At 41.1% G+C, this 17,362-nt stretch overlaps 1 protein-coding gene across 2 annotated transcripts in view; it reads left to right on the top strand.

Moving 5' to 3' along the window:
• Positions 1-17,362, top strand: part of LOC122794510 (synaptosomal-associated protein 25-like) — a 1,032,368-nt gene that overhangs the window by 433,563 nt on the left and 581,443 nt on the right. For both annotated transcript variants that reach the window (XM_044062973.1, XM_044062964.1), the window contains exon 2: positions 13,165-13,329. In XM_044062973.1, the coding sequence (XP_043918908.1) occupies positions 13,246-13,329 (84 nt within the window). In that variant the 5' untranslated portion in view covers positions 13,165-13,245. The remainder of the gene's footprint in view (positions 1-13,164; positions 13,330-17,362) is intronic.

Here is a 17,362-nt window from a genome sequence, read left to right as displayed (position 1 = left end):
TACTGCATACCATGCTTTTCAGACACAAAACTCGGACCGGACAACAAAAATAGGGGGAGTATCCATATACATCACAGATACACACATCTCCAGGTTAGTAGCATTGCACAAAGCATCGGAGACCATACATGTGCAACTTACAGTGGGCAGAACTGCCTTTCAGTTTGTAGCCTGCTACAGATCACACTCACAAACTCAGGAACCCCACTCAGTATTCCTGGGAACACTTGAGAATATGAAGGTCTCTCCGAACACCACTATATTGGGTGACGTCAACTACCCAACATTGACTGGGAATACTACTCAAGCCCCAACACCCTCGCCCAACAGTTGCGAGAAAATGTAAACTCAAATGCTATGGCACAACTGGTCACCACACCCACAAGAGGGGAAAATATATCGGACCTGATCATCACCAACATGGGGATTCTATGTTCCACAACAAAGGTATACCCCTCATTGGTTAGGTCAGACCATACATTTACCTCACTGGACATCCATATCCCATACACACACCGATCCTAGGTAATCTTGGTGAAGAACTTCTCAGAAGCGAGTGTCACACTTCTCCATACCAAGGTGGTATGCTTCAAAGACCCTGGGACAGTGGTAAATACAGATCAGACCGCTGAATCCTTTACAAACGCATTCTATGGACACCTACTGAAATGCATGGATCATGCTATCACAAATAACAATATGACTCACTCCTCCAAAGGCAGGGGACCTATCTGGTGGACCCCGGCTATTAATAAGCTATGCAACGAAAGGAGGGGGCTACTACATGATAGAGCACAAACCTAAAAAGGGAAGGCATCTCTGATCACTACTAGCAAAAAGATACGATCAATCATGAATTCATCTAAGGGACGCTTCTAACAAAAAATTGCACCAGACACTAAGGACAATCACAAGGCCTTCTTTAGTTATGTCAGGAACATGGGTGGAAACTCCCAGATATGCTGTGAGTTACTGCATAATGACAATACATACACTGAACCCACACACATTGCTAACATCCTGGCAAACAGGTTCAGTGCAAATGTCTCCCCCCATCCCCACTAAAGAGCAAATGTCCATCACAACAGAGTGTAGCCTCCCTGACATCACAGATGAACAGGTGAGTGCTGCCCTATCCAAAGCAGACAACACAGCATCAATGGGACCAGACGGTGTCCCAGCCTGTGTCTTACACAAGATTCAGGACGAACGCAACACTCACATTAAGTCACTGTTCAATATCAGAGTCACTACAGGATATGTACCCAAGGAACGGCATACAGCAACAGTGGTCCCGCTACACAGAGGTCATGCCACAATGGACCCCAGACAATATCGCCCTATAAGCCTAAGTAGCCTGGTCTGCAAAGCTATGGAGCGTATGATCATGGAACTCATACACATAGACATCGGGAACCTACAGACACTGTATCCTACACAATTCAGCTTTGTTGTGGCCAGATCTTGCCTCTTGAACCTGTTTGACTTCTTTAAACAGTTACCAGGTCCATAGGCATTGTGAAGGTTGTCCACACAGCCTACCTGGACCTCGCAAAAACCTTCAACACAATACTCCACTCGGGCATTATACATAAGCTCACAAGCTTCGATATTGACACATACGTCACAAGATGGATTGCTAACTTGATCTGGGATAGCACCCACATGGTCAGTATTGCAGGTGCCATGTCTGACTATACACCAGTTACACGTGGCATCCCACAAGGCTCAGTCCTGGGACCTCTCTTGTTCAGTATATATTTCTGTGATGTACAGGCTAACACAGGAGAACTATGGCTGACCATGTTCGCAGATGACTGCAAACTGGGTGCCATAATCAACTCTCCAGCTGGCACAAGCATCCTCAAAAAGGGCCTCACAGAGATGGATAACTGGTGCCAGAGCCATGGCCTACAGCTAAATGCCATTAGATGCATAGTCATCCACTTTGGGAATAACAACATGGCCACACATTACCACATATGTGGTAATTCATTATGTACGATAGGAGCTGTTAGGGATTTGGGGACACAAGTAGTTAGTACTCTCGCCTTTGACAATCACGTTGTCAAAGTGGTTAGACAGACCTTCTATATAGCCCACCTTATCCCATAAGATTTCACATCTAGATCAAGTGAGGTCATTGTGCCCCTATACTCATCAGGCCCATGCTTGGATACAATGCCCCATTTGGGATGTACCTTACCCGACACCTGCAGCAACTGTAATGGCCACAACATTACCTCACAAAGTAGATCTAGGGACTCACACAGATGCCCTGCGCAGTTCCACTAATGTAACTCCAGCTCTACTCAGTCACTTACCACCTACTCGGATGTGATCTGTGCCTGTTGTTTAAAGCTATGTCCAACCCAGAATTAATGGACATGCTCCACCTCAGGATATCTGAATCTCTTAGAGCTACATGCTCCAAGGACGTAAACCTCAGCACAGATATTGATAGGACATGCTGGAGGGACAGATTCCTATCCCAGAGGCTCCACTCACTCTGGAATGAGATCCCAGTCCCGCATATGCACAGCCCACCACTGACCACCTACAGGAGACATCCTGACATGTGTATGGGTGATCATATGTTTACCCCTGGGATATCTTCTGGGTCCCTGCTAGACAGAGGCACAATAAACTAAACGTAAATGGCCTATCTTGTGTGACCTACTATTCATAGGCACAGTCTACTAATCTAACAGGGTTGCAAAAGCCAAACACACTCTGGCTAGGCTTATACATGCCCTAGAGCAGATAGCCTTGTATCAACCTATGAACCTATGATAATGTTCGGGATGCACATTGTTTATTGATGATACTGATTGCAGGTTTTGTTTCTTCTTTACTTTCCCATTTTCTTTGAACAACCTAGGTATCTGCAGAACATATTTGATTATGACAGGGTTCCACTTTATTATATATGTGTCTGTTGTCATATAACTGTGTGCACAAGGCAGATTGCTGGATAGTGAGAGGTTCCTGGGTTAACACATGCAACTGCCGGATATGTGTGGGCCACTGCTGTACTCAGACATGGCCTAAGTGTGTGAGCATGCCCAATTCGGACTTTCAGTGTTTTGTTGACTGACATTTGTCTCATTTATTCAAGTGTGTGAGCATGCCCAGTGTGACATTTCAGTATGTTGCTGCCTGAGGTCCACTACATTTGTTGATGTGTGTGAACATGACCAATATTAACATTGATAATATATGTGTGTTGAAAATAAGGTTCTATTCCTACTGCAGGACTCACCTTTGTGTCATTACTTGAAGGGGATTATGCTATGCCTGCAGGGTTACCATGAGATACTTTGCATAGACTTATCAACATTTATTCATACAGGCTGACCACTTAAATACTGTCATGGTTTAGTGGTTCTGTACTATGACTGTAATGCACAGTATTCTGGGTTCGAGGCCTCGCAGTGCTTTATATTTTCATACTGAGCAAACCAGACTGCTTAAGGGCCAGTAGAGCAAATATGAGCATGTTGGCTTTTGTTCGGCTATGCCCAACTTAGACCAAGCTTGTCCAACATTGCTCAACATTAACCACCATTGCTGAACGTTGGCCAATATTGGTCAACATTGACCACAGTTGTGCTAGTTAGTGTGTGCAATTTTGTTTACATATACTGAATGGTGGTAAAAGCTGTTTACCACTGATTTATATTGCTTAACACATGGCTATCATGCCTCAGGTGGTGCTGCAGGGCTGCCTATCTAGGATGCACATACTACACTCCCTATACATGTTTGAAAACAGGTAGTGTCAAGTTAGGCTTCCCTTTTACTGTATGTGCGTGTCAGAGACAGGTATCATTTCCAGGGTTCCTACTGAGCCAGTGTATGTGCTATGCCTTGCCTCTTTGCCAAGGCCAAAGCATACTGGGCAGGCCTCCTTCTGCCTTCTGGGGCAGGCTCAGGTTGTTCCTCCTCTGAGTCATGCTCTGCCTGTGATGGCCTTGGCAATGGTGGGGGGCTGTTTGGCTCGGTCCTATGCTGGTCCTGCTGCAGCTGTTTTCGCAGGATCATATTATGTAGCATAGCACATACCATGACAATTTGGGTACATGTAGTTGGTGAGTACTGCAAGGCTCCACCAGATGTGTCCAGGCACTGGAACCGTGACTTGAGCATCCCAAACACATGCTCTATTACATTACGTGTTTGTGCATGTGCCTCATTATGGCATTCCTGTTCAGGTGTGTGCGCGTTTCTGATGGGTATCATCAGCCATGGCTCCAGTGCATAGCCAGCATCCCCCAGTAGGTGACCATGTGGGATGTCCCCATTGGCAAATGTCTGGTACAGCTATGTCAGATGCCAGATATGGGAATAATGGTAGCTTCCAGGGCAGCCAGCACACACATTCAGTATTATGCCCTGGGCATCACACACGACCTGGCAGTTGATGGACGGGAAGCCCTTGCAGTTGAAGTAGACCCTACCCCGCTCACCAGCTGGTGCTTTGATGCATATATGCGTGCAGTCTATTGCACCCACTACCTCAGGGTATTCCGCTATTTTCTGGAAGAGACACATATTGCTGGCCAATACCTCATGGGAATTGGGGAAATATACATGATCACCGACATGTGTTGACATGGCATCCAGGAACTGGTGCAGTACCCTGGATGCTGATGCCTGTGATATCCCCATCTTATCACCAGTTGGTCTCTAGAAGGTACCTGTTGCTAATATTCTTAGGCCAAAACATACCTTGGTTTCCATTGGGATGGGTTCCCCTCTGTTGGTTCTGTGTGTGAGGTGTGGCCTGCACAGCTCAACAATTTGCTGCATGAGGTCTCTGTCCACTCTATAGCACTCCACTATCTCCAGCTCATGTAGCCCCTGATAGGTTACCCTGGGCCTGTACACTCTTCTCCGTCTCCTCACTGTGGGTTGTCCAGCAGCATTCTCATTGTCACCACCCTCAGCATGTTGCATATGTCGCCTTATAACAGCAATGGCAGCCCCTAACATTTTTTTTGTCTCAGTAAAGCTTTTTTAGTTTTCACTTCTATTAGCTTACTGCAGTGTTGCAGTGTCTCTGAGAGAAAAATAGTGGAATGTTGTTTGCTGAGTTTTAAGTGCTGGGCTGTGCTGAGCTAATGTACTGCCTGTGTAATTGGCTGATTCTGATTGTTTTCACCTGCTTGCTCTGCAGTACTCCCTGGTTAACTTCCTACTATTTGTTGTGCTTCCTTTTCCCTTTCTGTTTCCTCAGGGTGGCAACACTGTGCACACAAGCGCAAACACGTGCACACCAGCTCACACGTGTGCACATATGCTTACACGGACTGCAAATTGCTTATTCTTGCTTAAACACGTGCACACAGGTGCTAATGCGCACACTACTTTAAACAACCTTACACATGCTTACTCCGGCTTACACGGGTGCACACAGGCACACGCATGCACACAGGTGCACACGCGTGCACACAGTCTTACTTGGATGTACGGATGCGCACATGCACCTAAACACATTGTAAGCACTTCTGCGAGAAACTTTAGTGTTATCCATGGCATACACCTTCAATTTCTTGCCTTTAGCTAGGGTACCTGTTGACACACCTCTTCAAGTGATTAGTAACTGACAGCAAACACATGCCACTCTGCTCCAATGAGCTTCACTTCTTTCATAATACCCCACTCATGATGTCATCTTTCTTCTACTCTGATACTCCCCTTATCCTACTCCTACACTCCACTGACTGTGCTCATTTGCTATGTAAACTTGCAATTCACTGTCCTTACCCTCATTTGCATAGGATTGCCTACTAATGCTTGGTTACATCTCTTAGACTGAGCTTCCCCATGTTGTCTTCGGCTGCCATTCACTTGCATTGTTATTTAAGAATTAAACTAAAATCCACATTTGTGGATTTTAATTATTGGTTTTCTGCTTTTTAGAGCGCAGTGCATTTGCTCGGCGCTGCGCGACGCTTAAACATCGGCGATCAGGATAAAAAAATTAACTTTTATTTTTATTTTGCATCGGTGAACATTGACAATGGCTGTATTTTTGGACATTGGCATGCTTCTTCAACTGGATGCATCCTTTTGGTGGAGCTGTCATGGCTCCATTTTGTTATTTGCAGAACCGTACTCAGTTGTCAACTGAGTACATTTCTGCAAATAACACTACTCTTACTCGGACAGGTTCGGGTTTCCTGGATTGCAAATTTACCTCATTTGCATAGTTTTCGCCTGCAATAGAGGTAATTTGCATATCCTAGCCCTGTCCGTGTAAGAGTCGTTTTAGGTGCTGTGTTGCACATCCCTACCAGCTGTTCCTGGATCGCTCAGCGGACATGTTGGCTGCATGGAGTCTTACTCTACTCTTAGACTCCGTGCAAGCCTTCATGAATCTGGCCCATAGAGTATTATGTACATGTGACTGATATATTTAATTTATCAACACTGCACTCAGTTTCATCCTTCATAAGATTCAACATTGCAACATATTGTAGTATAACACAGTATGATTCATTCTTTCTTTCTTAAAGGGCTTTATTATAAATTTTCAGCAGAATGAGCATGGAAAGGCAAAAGTACAATAGAAGAAGAGAGAGTGAGAGATTAATGCAAAAGTGAATACGGACTAAAAATAGATTTTTAATGATAATTAATTGATCATGAGCACACCATTGCACAAATGCTGTAAAGTATTAAACTGCATAATAAGCAATGTGATAGGAAAATGTGAAAGGGGAAAAAAGGAATTAAATTATTTTAATTTTAGGGGTTGTAATGTCAAAACACTCTTAATGCTGACCAAGGCAGTCTCTTGTTTTCAAAGTCAAAATCAAAGTAAACTTTATTGTCATTCAGAAATCACACAAGTGCAAAAACTGAACAAAATTCCCTGTCTCTGGACTTAATGTGCAGACAACATATAGACTATTCTCACATCTGTACATATAACACATAGTTATTGCAACCTTAATTATTATTATTTCAACCTTAGTTGCAAATGCAGTTCTTTAATCTCAAGAATGTTGTCAGAGTTATTTCCCTGTTTCCCATGTTTACATTTTCAGTCATGAAAATGACAGATGTCTTCCACAAAGATACTTCATTTGCATGCTGGGCTACATCTTATGAATGGAATAAATGGCAGTATGTCTAAACAGAACATCATTCTTGTATGTATGACATCTTGTAAATACACTGTACCAGCTTCTGTGAGGTGCTGCTCCACAGAATTCACAACAACTAACACGACTTGCTATAATTGCAATTATAATGTTCTCTTGCATCAGAAGTTCTATTTTCATAAGTATAAGATGGGGTCCATCATCTACAAGAAGGCAATAATGGTATCAACTACATGAGTGTGTCCTTGTGGGTTTCTGAGTCAAAAATATATCTATGAAGATTTATTTTCCAAAATACATTTGAGTAGATTCTGTCAATAGGGATGACTGCAATTACTGCATACCTCTCAACTGTGCAAATTTTTGCTGACTGCCCAGATTTTGCTTCATATTTTTGGTCCATTTTTCATAAAATTGCAGTTTTCTAGCAAATTAGTGCAAATCATTAAAGACTGAAGTTAAAAAAATAATGACAGATATTTGAGTTTCAGACTTCATACCATTCAGAAAATTCATGCAAATGCAAAACCTATTATTCTACCAACTTTCTAAGCTTGTAAGAGCAATATTTAAAAATCTCCCTGTTTTGAGGAATGTGTCCCAATTTTATTTATGGCTTTGTCCAGATTTTCTGTTCTAAGAGGTTGAGCGGTATGGTTAGGGATACAGACACCAGTCAAGAGGGGGCTGGAATTTATTGGATAAAACTGGCAAAGAAACCAAGGTATTGGGAGCAAATAACTAGAGAAGGAAAGACAATAGACTGAGAAGACACCAAGAATTTATTTGGACTGCAGGTTAGAGACTGCCTTCCCTATCAGAGTCTGATATCATTGTATACGCAAAGAGAAAGAAATAGGGGTGGTTCTACTCTCCTTGGCTGATGTTATATCAGTAGCACATCAAAGTGCATCACGATTAACACCGGGGTTCCACAGGGATGTGTTCTCAGCCCACTGTTATTTACCATCCTGACCCACAACTGCTATGCTAAGCACAAGTCTAACCATATCATCAAGTTTGCTGATGACACCACGGTCATGGGGCTTATCACAAAGGAGGATGAAAGGGCGTACAGAGTGGAGGTGGCATCTCTGATTAGTTGGTGCAAGAGGAACAACCTTGACCTGAATGTAAGCAAGACCAAAGAGATTATCACTGACTTCAGGAAAAGGAGAACAAACCACCCAGGGCTCAGGATCAATGGAGAGAGTGCGGTGAGGGTTATGAGTACAAAATATCTGGGTGTACACATATCAGAGGATCTCTCATGGTCGAGAAACACCAGCCAAATGGTCAAGAAAGTACACCAATACCTCCACTTTTTAAGAAGGCTGAAAAAAGCTAACCTTCCTCCTCATATTCTCTCCACCTTCTATAGAGGTGCAATCGAGCATCCTCACCTGCAACTTCACAATGTGGTTTGGAACCTGCACAGTTACAGAAAGGAAGGTGCTACAAAGAGTGGTGAAGGTTGCAGAGAAGGTAACAGGTTCCAGTCTTCCAGCGATACAACATCTTTATTCTGCAAGAAGCATCCAAAAGGACACCAAAATAATACAGGACAATACGTATCCTGCTCATGGACTGTTTAAGCATCTGGCATCAGGCAGGAGATATCGCAGCATCTGCTGCAGGACTACAAGATTTAGTAACAGTTTCTACCCTATAGTGATTAGATTTCTGAACTCAAGCACCAGTCCCAGGGGTCAGGGCACATAATAAATGATTTTTTTATTTACTTGTGCAATATATACTTACATATATTCCAAGTAAGTGCAATATTTATTTATTATATCCATAGTCAGTATTAGTTAACTCACTCAAGTGCAATATTAGACAAATAACTTAGGCATTTCAGTCTGTAGTGTGAGTAGTATTGTATTTGTTAGTTATGTTAATTCCTATACAAGTATGTGTTGTTTCACTTTCCTTTGTAATCTCAAGAATTGAGCTGATGCATGAAATTTCATTTAGGCTACATGTGCATAGCTGTAAATGACAATAAAGTTTACTTTGACTAAAGTTTTACTTTGACTAAATGAAAGACCAGCACTGGTAGAGTTTTTAATAGAATATAGAACAGAAGCTGCCATTAAGAAATAAATAATTAGTAGAGCATATAAAATATTACCAGATAACTATAAGAATCAATCAGAGAAGGTTATAAAGGATTGGGACGAGAGAATGGATAAGCAATTAAAAACAATAGGAGGATATATGTATATCTCCCAAATATACAACAAAATCTAGAAGATTTAGGATTTCTGCCTGGAAATATTTGCATAGATATTTTAATACCGCAAGTAGACTCCAGAGAATATTTCAGGCAGACAGCAAATCTTGGAAGTGTGAAGAGGAAGGAAGAGGTAATTGGGAACATATTTTCTCAGAGTGCGGTGAGTTGGCAGACTTTAGGGATTCCCTGCAGGATGCACTGTCGGGGATGCTGGGTCAGCAGATTGGTCTGATGAGGGAGATGATTTTTCTGAGGTACGATATAGAATCAGAATTGCCTAGACGTCGTAAGGCCTCGTTGTGTCTAATAATAGTGGCTGCCAAAAAAAGCAATTACTAGAAAATGGAAATCAAAATCTAAACCAACTCTGCTGGAAGTAGTGAATATAGTAACAGAGATAAAGCAACTGGAACTGAGATCTTTATAAAAGGGTAGGAGCAAACTACATAGGAAAAAATGGAAATTGTGGGGAACAATACATACAAGGGAGGAATGAGGCTTAAAAGGTAGCAGGACATAAATGGGGTATGTAACATTTAAGTGAGAAAGATTGGGTAAATTATAAGTGATGTATAATGTTTGCAATTGAGAGTGTGTCAGTATGGTTTGTTATGTAAAATGCTTGCAACTAGGATTGTGTTGGTGTGGTTTGTTTTCAAGTATATAAATGTATGATTGTCTATGTAGTAAGTGATGGTTTAATAAAAGCAGGAATTGAATAATTTGTGTAACATTGCTTAGGTTATATGATATATATCAATATATGTGAAGTATAATGTTTATTTTGTTAATATAATTTGATTACTTTTATATAAATGTAAATTTGCCTGTGTCACAAGTGATAATTCAATAAAGGTGTTTGAAATAAAAATCTAACCAAACTGTTTTTTACAGTATTAGAATTTGCATGCTGTGCATGAAGCACAGTGATTACACTTTGATATTCAGAAAAAAGACAAATGTATTAATTTATTTATTTATTTATTTATTTATTTATTTATTTATTTATTTTACATTTGTTGACCAGGTTGGTCCAGTTGGGTCAGAGCACTTTTTCAGTAGAGACCCGGAGAGAACAGCTCTACACTTCATACATAAAATTAAGTTGAAATAGTAAATAGCTAGTTATACAAAGTTTCCAGTAGTTTTTTTTGTTTGTCTTTTATATACAAAAAAGCAGGTTTAACATGAGTGGCAATTAGACTGTACAAATCAGCAAGCACAGTAGGTACATTGCAGAGTAAAAAGTAGAACAGATAAAATTTACATTTAAGTCAAGACAAAGTACAGTAGGTAGAGTACAGAGTAGGGTAAATTAGTAAGCATTTCTATCCTTAGTCATCCAAGTTGTAGAATAATTAAAAACTAACATTCAAGACAAGACAAATAACATTAGGTACAGAGCAGAGTAGGGTAAACTAATATAAGTTTACATCCTTAGACATCAGTACAGTTTAAAATAGCCGCAATGGGAGAGAAGTGGTCAGGTAAGAAAGATTCACAAGAATGTAGGTATAAGGTAGACAGGAATGTAGGAGTGCTGAAATATAGTAAATTAGGAAGAAAGTTGGGATTACACAGGTGTGGGAGAAAGGAGAGAGGCTGATCGGCAGAGAAGAGATGGGCCAGTCAGGGACAAGATAATGCTGACATAGTCTATTATTGCTTAAGTGATTTTTTACTGCCTTTCTGAATTGGTGTTTGGATCTAATGTGTCGAATGTCAAGTGGAAGTTTATTCCAGCTCTCAGCAGGGGAATACCTGTAACAGTTTTTACCAATGTTGATCTTAGGTTTGTGTATGAATAGGAGATGTTGCTCAGAGCTCCGAAGGGTTCTTGCTGCAGTGTAGGAGGAGATAATAGATGTGATGCTGGAGCAGAAGGTGGGCTGGTACAGAATAGAATGAATTATCTGAAGCTGAGAGAGGAGAAGGTTATGGGGGAATTCTAACCAGTTCAGTTTTTGGAGTGCTAAGCAGTGATGACAGGAGTATTGTAGATTAGCAGCAAATTTAGCTACCTTGTTGTAGGTGGACTCTAATTTAGAAATAAGTGAGGTTTGTAAGTTGGTTAGGATTTGAGAGCCATAGAGAAGGGTTGGTAATAGGTAAGCTTGTGATAGGGCTGGCTTAGCTTTACTGGAAAGAAAGTTTTTGTTTCTATAAAGGAGACCAAGTTTTTGGTGGGTTTTCTTAATGTTACTTAGTGCATGCAGGTTGAATTTTAGCAGGTTAACAATAATGACCCTAAGTAGTTTGGTATGGTTTTTCCACTGTGATAGGTGTGTTATTATAGGAAGTGATGGAGAAGGACGGTTTCAGATGGTTCGTTGTTTTCAGTATGAAGAGTAAGACTCTGGTCTTCTTTGGGATTAAGATTAGATGGTTTTGGTTGAGCCAGTTTTCAATAGATATGAAGGAGTTCCGTGTTGTAGTATGGAGGTCACGGAGGGTATCAGCAATGGTGATGACTCTGGAGTCATCAGCATATTGCATTAGTGAAGACTGTGGAGTAGAAGCAGATAATCGATTAGTAAAAATATTAAACTGAAGTGGTCCCACAATTGAACCTTGCTGTACTCTCATTTTTGTAGGGAGCTCGGGGGAGATAGCAGAGAGCCACTTAACAGATTGGAAATGATTGTTGAGGTAACTAGAGAACCAAGAGATAGTAGGGATGGATAGGTTTAGTTCAGGGAGACAAACCACCTAAGAACTACAGTATGAGGCCCGACTTTAACAGATATTAAGTATGCCCTGCTTAACTTGTTAAGGTTGGATTTTTGCATTAGACAGTCAAATTTGCCAGTACTGCCCAGCAAAGACAGTGGCAGAATAAAAACAGATTTATTTATGCATGCTTGCCATATGGGTAGCATATCCCTGACGTCTTGTTAGAAACTTAAAAAAATAGCTAGAATAACAGGATGTGTGTGTTCATCTGCATTTTCTGAAAGATACATAGTCTGAAACTAAAATGTATGTCATTATTATGTGAAATCAGTCCTCAGTAATTTGTCTAAAAACTGCACATTTTATAAAGAACAGATCAAACATATCAGGAAAAGTCTGGACATTCTCTGAAAATCTGGACAGTAGATAGTAATGGCAAGGTGAGTGTAAACATACCCAGACCATGTTACACTGTCCTTCTGACAGTGCTCATTAAGTGATTTATGGCTTTGAAAGCCAGTAAAACACTTAGCATTTTTGTAACTAGTATTACGTGGAGCAGATAAAGCTCCATGCACTACAAAGAATTATGATCGGGTCTCTTATCGTATCCTTTAATTATGTGTTCTCAACATGGATGCCAAGATTTATCTCTCGAACTTCACTCTTGAGGTGAATTTCTTAGCATCCATGTCTCAAACACATAATAAGTAGGTTATGATCAGTGACTCATTCATAATCCTCTATATTATGGATGGGTAAAGTCACTATGTAGATAAGAATTAACAAAAGTATATATATTTTTTTTAATTCTCAAACCAAAACAACATTTACCTTTGTCGGAAATGACAAGGCAACATTATGTATGATCCTTCTTTATCATATTGCTTCATATAGTACATGTTGTTCTTTTGAACTGCATTAAATGTGCTCATAAAAAATAATCTCCAGATATTACAAAGAAAGAGAAAATGATAAATTCTAAGACTTACTTTATCTGTGGATGTTATCAATCAGATATCTTACTGGTGTTCAAAAGCTACTTATGTAACATGTCTTGTCTAAGTTTGGAAATGTATTCTAGTTGAAAGAAAATGTTCTTAACTTTTTTTTTTTTTTTTTTTTTTTTTGTTAATATAGAGTTTGGTATTGCCAGAGTTTGACACCTGAGAAACAAGATCTGAGTTACACAATCTTCAGCTAGTTCTTACAACTCCTTCTATGAAAAGCAACATGGCATCAGATGGGGCAATACACCCACAAATGAATGAGTTGCAGTTACGTGCTGAACAGGTCACAGATGAGGTATGAACCTATATATAATATATATTGCTTATTTATATTAAGACTTGCTTATCATTCTTGATGTGAATATACCACAGGACACAGTGATGTGTGACGCCAGAAGGAATTTATCATTCATTCATTCTTGGAAATGCAATCAGATTTTAATGAAATTAAGGTTTCAAAACATTTTAATTAATTTAACTAGGTATAGGGTCATAGATGTGTACTAGGTTAATGACCACAAGGGCCTTTTTAAGCCTAACCATGTATCCTAAATTTCTAATGAGTTCTGATACCCTTAATAAGTGTGAGCATGGGCCTGGGAGATGAACTATTTACAGGTTACCTGTTTGCATCTGAGACATAGGTGCCAATCCAGGGATGGATTTCCAGTTTCCCATTCAATTGCCTAAGTTGCATTTGAATTGGATTAGGGAGGAACTCTGCTTCACATGGATGGGGAGCCTGTTGCATAGCTGTCAGTTGTCTGCAGGTAGCCCGGTAGCCCACTATATTCCCTTTCATACATGGACCTGGTTGATATATATGCTAGCATACTCTAGCAACTCAGACATTTCTTGTAAAGGACTTACCTTATGAATGCAGTGGTTGAGATAACAGTGCTTCAGGGCTGACTCTGTCAGAGGCATGCAGTACACAGCCAATACATGGTAAGCTACAGGTTGTGTGGTGTTGCTGGCATCCTTTTTACTATGTATGTGAGTCAGAGTGAGATGTCAGTCCCTAGGACCCTAGGTTGTCAGTGCATGTGCTATGTGTTGCCTCTTTGCCAAGGCCAGGGCATACTGGGCACACGTACATCTGCCTACAGGGAGAGGTTCAAGGGGTTATTCCTCCGAGTCCCCCTGTGGGTGTGGCTGTGGGGACCTTGGCACTGGTGGGGGGCTGTGTGTCCCTGCCCTGTGAAGATCCTGCTGCAGCTGTTTCCACAGGATCATACTGTGTAGCATGGCACATACTGTGAACATCTGTGCACATGTGGCTGAAGAGTACTGCAGGGCTCCACCAGCTATATCGAGGCAGCGGAACCGTGACTTGAGCAGCCCAAACACATGCTCTATGATGTTCCTAGTTTGTGGTGTGCCTCATTATAGCATTCTTCGGTAGGTGTGTGTGCATTTCTGATGAGTGCCATCATCTACAGTTCCAGTGCGTAGCCAGCATCCCCAAGTAGATGACCATATGGGATGTCCCCCCTGGCAAATGTCTGGTACAGCTGTTATGCATGCCAGATATGGGAGCTGTGGTAACTGACGGGGCTGCCTACACACACATTCATGATAATGCCCTGGGCATTGCACATGACCTGGCAGTTGATGGAGTGATACCCCTTGTGGTTGACATAGACTGCCTTCCTCACCAGGTGGTGTTTTGATGTGTACATAAGTGCAATCTATGGCACCCAGTACCTCAGGGTAGTGTGCTACATGGTAGAAGAGACGCATACTGCTGGCCCTCTCCTCAGGGGTGTGGGGTAGATAAATGTGCTCACTGGCATGGGTTTGCATGGCAGGCAGGAACTGCTGTATGTCCACTGGGCACTAGTGAAGCTTTCCAAGAGCAATGTGGGAGTTCTGCCTGTTTATGTGACATGCTCTGAGTCACACAGCAGGGAAATGGTTATAGAAGGAATCAACCCTGTTCTTTGGACTATGTGAAACAGCTCCCTCCCAGACAAGTGCCTTAATCTTGTGCACTGACTGCCAGACCAAGATGACATCAGAATTAAATCTGCAGTTTTTGCTGGTGTCTGTTTTTTGTTTAAGAAAGCATTAATTTGCAAACTTAAGACTGAGTCCAATAGATCTGCTTCTAACACGTGCTGTGGACTGACATACTTTTATATTCTTAAATAATTGAAAGTAGGTGGGTCCTGCAGTTTTCAGAAAATGATCTGTCATACTTCTGTGAACACTCACACTCACCCACACCCCTCCCCACCACACACACACACATTCGCGTGAAACAGTTTTTTTTTTCAAAATTCTCATTAGAGAGTGAAGACATCTAGCAGTAAGAATTATCAGAAATCCGACTATCAGAAAACTCCACAAAAGCTAAGTACTGCTAAGCAAGCTGCCATCTGTTTTTCTGCTTGAATAGCTTTAATCTCTGAACCCCAACCCAAACTAAATACACCAATACTAAGGCCACTGCTCTTCCGAGTATATGATATAGCTACTGCAGGAAACTAGGAGATAGGAGTCTTATTTGCATAATCAACAGACGTTTTCTCTATCTCCCGAACAATGAGAATTTCAGTCCCTCCCATTGACAGAGAGCTGCCATTTGTGATAATGGTTTTAGGGAAACAGATTCATGGTGGCATGGTTATTGACATCATCCTTCATATCATCACGCTATTCTAGCTTCCAACAGCCTTCAATACCTTCCAACAGAATGTTTGAGCAAGTCCTATTTTGGACTATAAGATGGAGGAGTAAACTAGTCTGTGCTTTACTGAACAAATGTCCTCATGTTTGGTGTGTGTGATCATTATACAGCATGTATCTCAGTTAATCCTAAATATAAATTTATTACGATAACAAAGTGAGGAAGTTAATCATAAGCATTCTGTGCAACAGCACTATGACTGCATGCAAACCACAGTGCATACAAAGGCAAAGGAGATTCAGAGACAAACATAGAAAGAGTGTGCACCACAGATATGCTACTGTCTAAATGGGTAAGACAATAGTATGCAACTGGGCCAACCCCTGTAGTGGCTAGAAACATTGTGATTTCCAAAGTGAGGGAAGCACACACTGTGAGGTACACAAAGCACAAAGGGACATAAATGTATATGGGAATGTGGGATACAAGCTGAGGGCAATTTGTTTTATGGTACCAGTCATATTCTAGCTTTTGCAGCTGTCATCATGACAGAAATTCTGACATCCAGTTTGCACACTGCCACTCCAACTGTGTCAGGGGGCACTTTCAGACCCTGATCCTCTACACTGGTCCTATTAGGCAGGAGCAGATGAACATGTTCTCATCAGAAAGCTACAAAATAAATGAGCCATGTCAGTTGTGTCTGATAATGGAAATGAGAGGAAGAAGAGATAGGCCAGGGCCTTAGCAAATCAGGGTTCTAATCGTTGTGACTGTCCTGGCCATGGGCACCTTCCAAAGGCCTACAGGAGACAAAACAAGTATATTTCAGATATATGACAATCAGATCCTGCAGCAGTTTCAAGACTGCCTCAACCAATTAGCTCAAGAAATCTGGGCAAAGCCTAAATTAAAGGGAGAGGATAAAACCTCAAAAATAGGGACAGATTTTAAATATTGCTCTTACAAACTTAGAAGGTTGCCAGGATAGCAGGATTTGGGTTCACATGCATTTTCTGAAGGATATGAAGTCTGAAACTAAACTACATTTCATTGTTTAGTGACTTCAATCATCAGTGATTTGCCAGAAAACCATACATTTTATGATGACTAGACCAAAATCTGGGCATTCTTCAAAAACCTGGACAGATGAAAGGCATGTTGCCTTCTGGCATGTGCAGTCCAGAATATAAGGCTGAATAAAAAGATGAAAGCCAGTCTGTGTGCAACCACTATTAATCTCCAAGAACACACAGACTGTGGAATTCCTCATGATCTCTGTCTTCCAGAATATAAGGTTCCCAGTCACACAAGAGGAAGCAACTCTCATCTTGTGAAGTTTCCACTCAGTATACCATTCACCAGCTTTCCTTTATGCAGTGGATGTTCATAAAGGAAGCCATGCAAAAAGCAGATGCAGACGATGCAAATGCTTACCTCACTAGATAAGCATAGTACTTGTTGGCCTGCCAGGGGGTATGTGACCAGATGGTCATATCATGGAAGCAAGTTCTTGTAATCCAGGAAGTTGCTGATGCCAATGGGTGATATTCCATTGTCATATACTATGAGTCCGAATCAGAGCTGACATACCATGGATGTTTACCAGATAATATTATATACCTGTTAGAACTATGGCTATAGTAGCCCCCAAAGAGGCTAACAACTGTATACATTGCCTTGGACACAATATTAC

Source organism: Protopterus annectens, chromosome 1.part0, assembly GCF_019279795.1.
Source record: "Protopterus annectens isolate FY-2018-M chromosome 1.part0, PAN1.0, whole genome shotgun sequence".
Lineage (NCBI taxonomy): Eukaryota > Metazoa > Chordata > Ceratodontiformes > Protopteridae > Protopterus > Protopterus annectens.
Note: the sequence above shows the minus strand (reverse complement) of the source record. Positions and strands in the feature narration are given on the sequence as shown.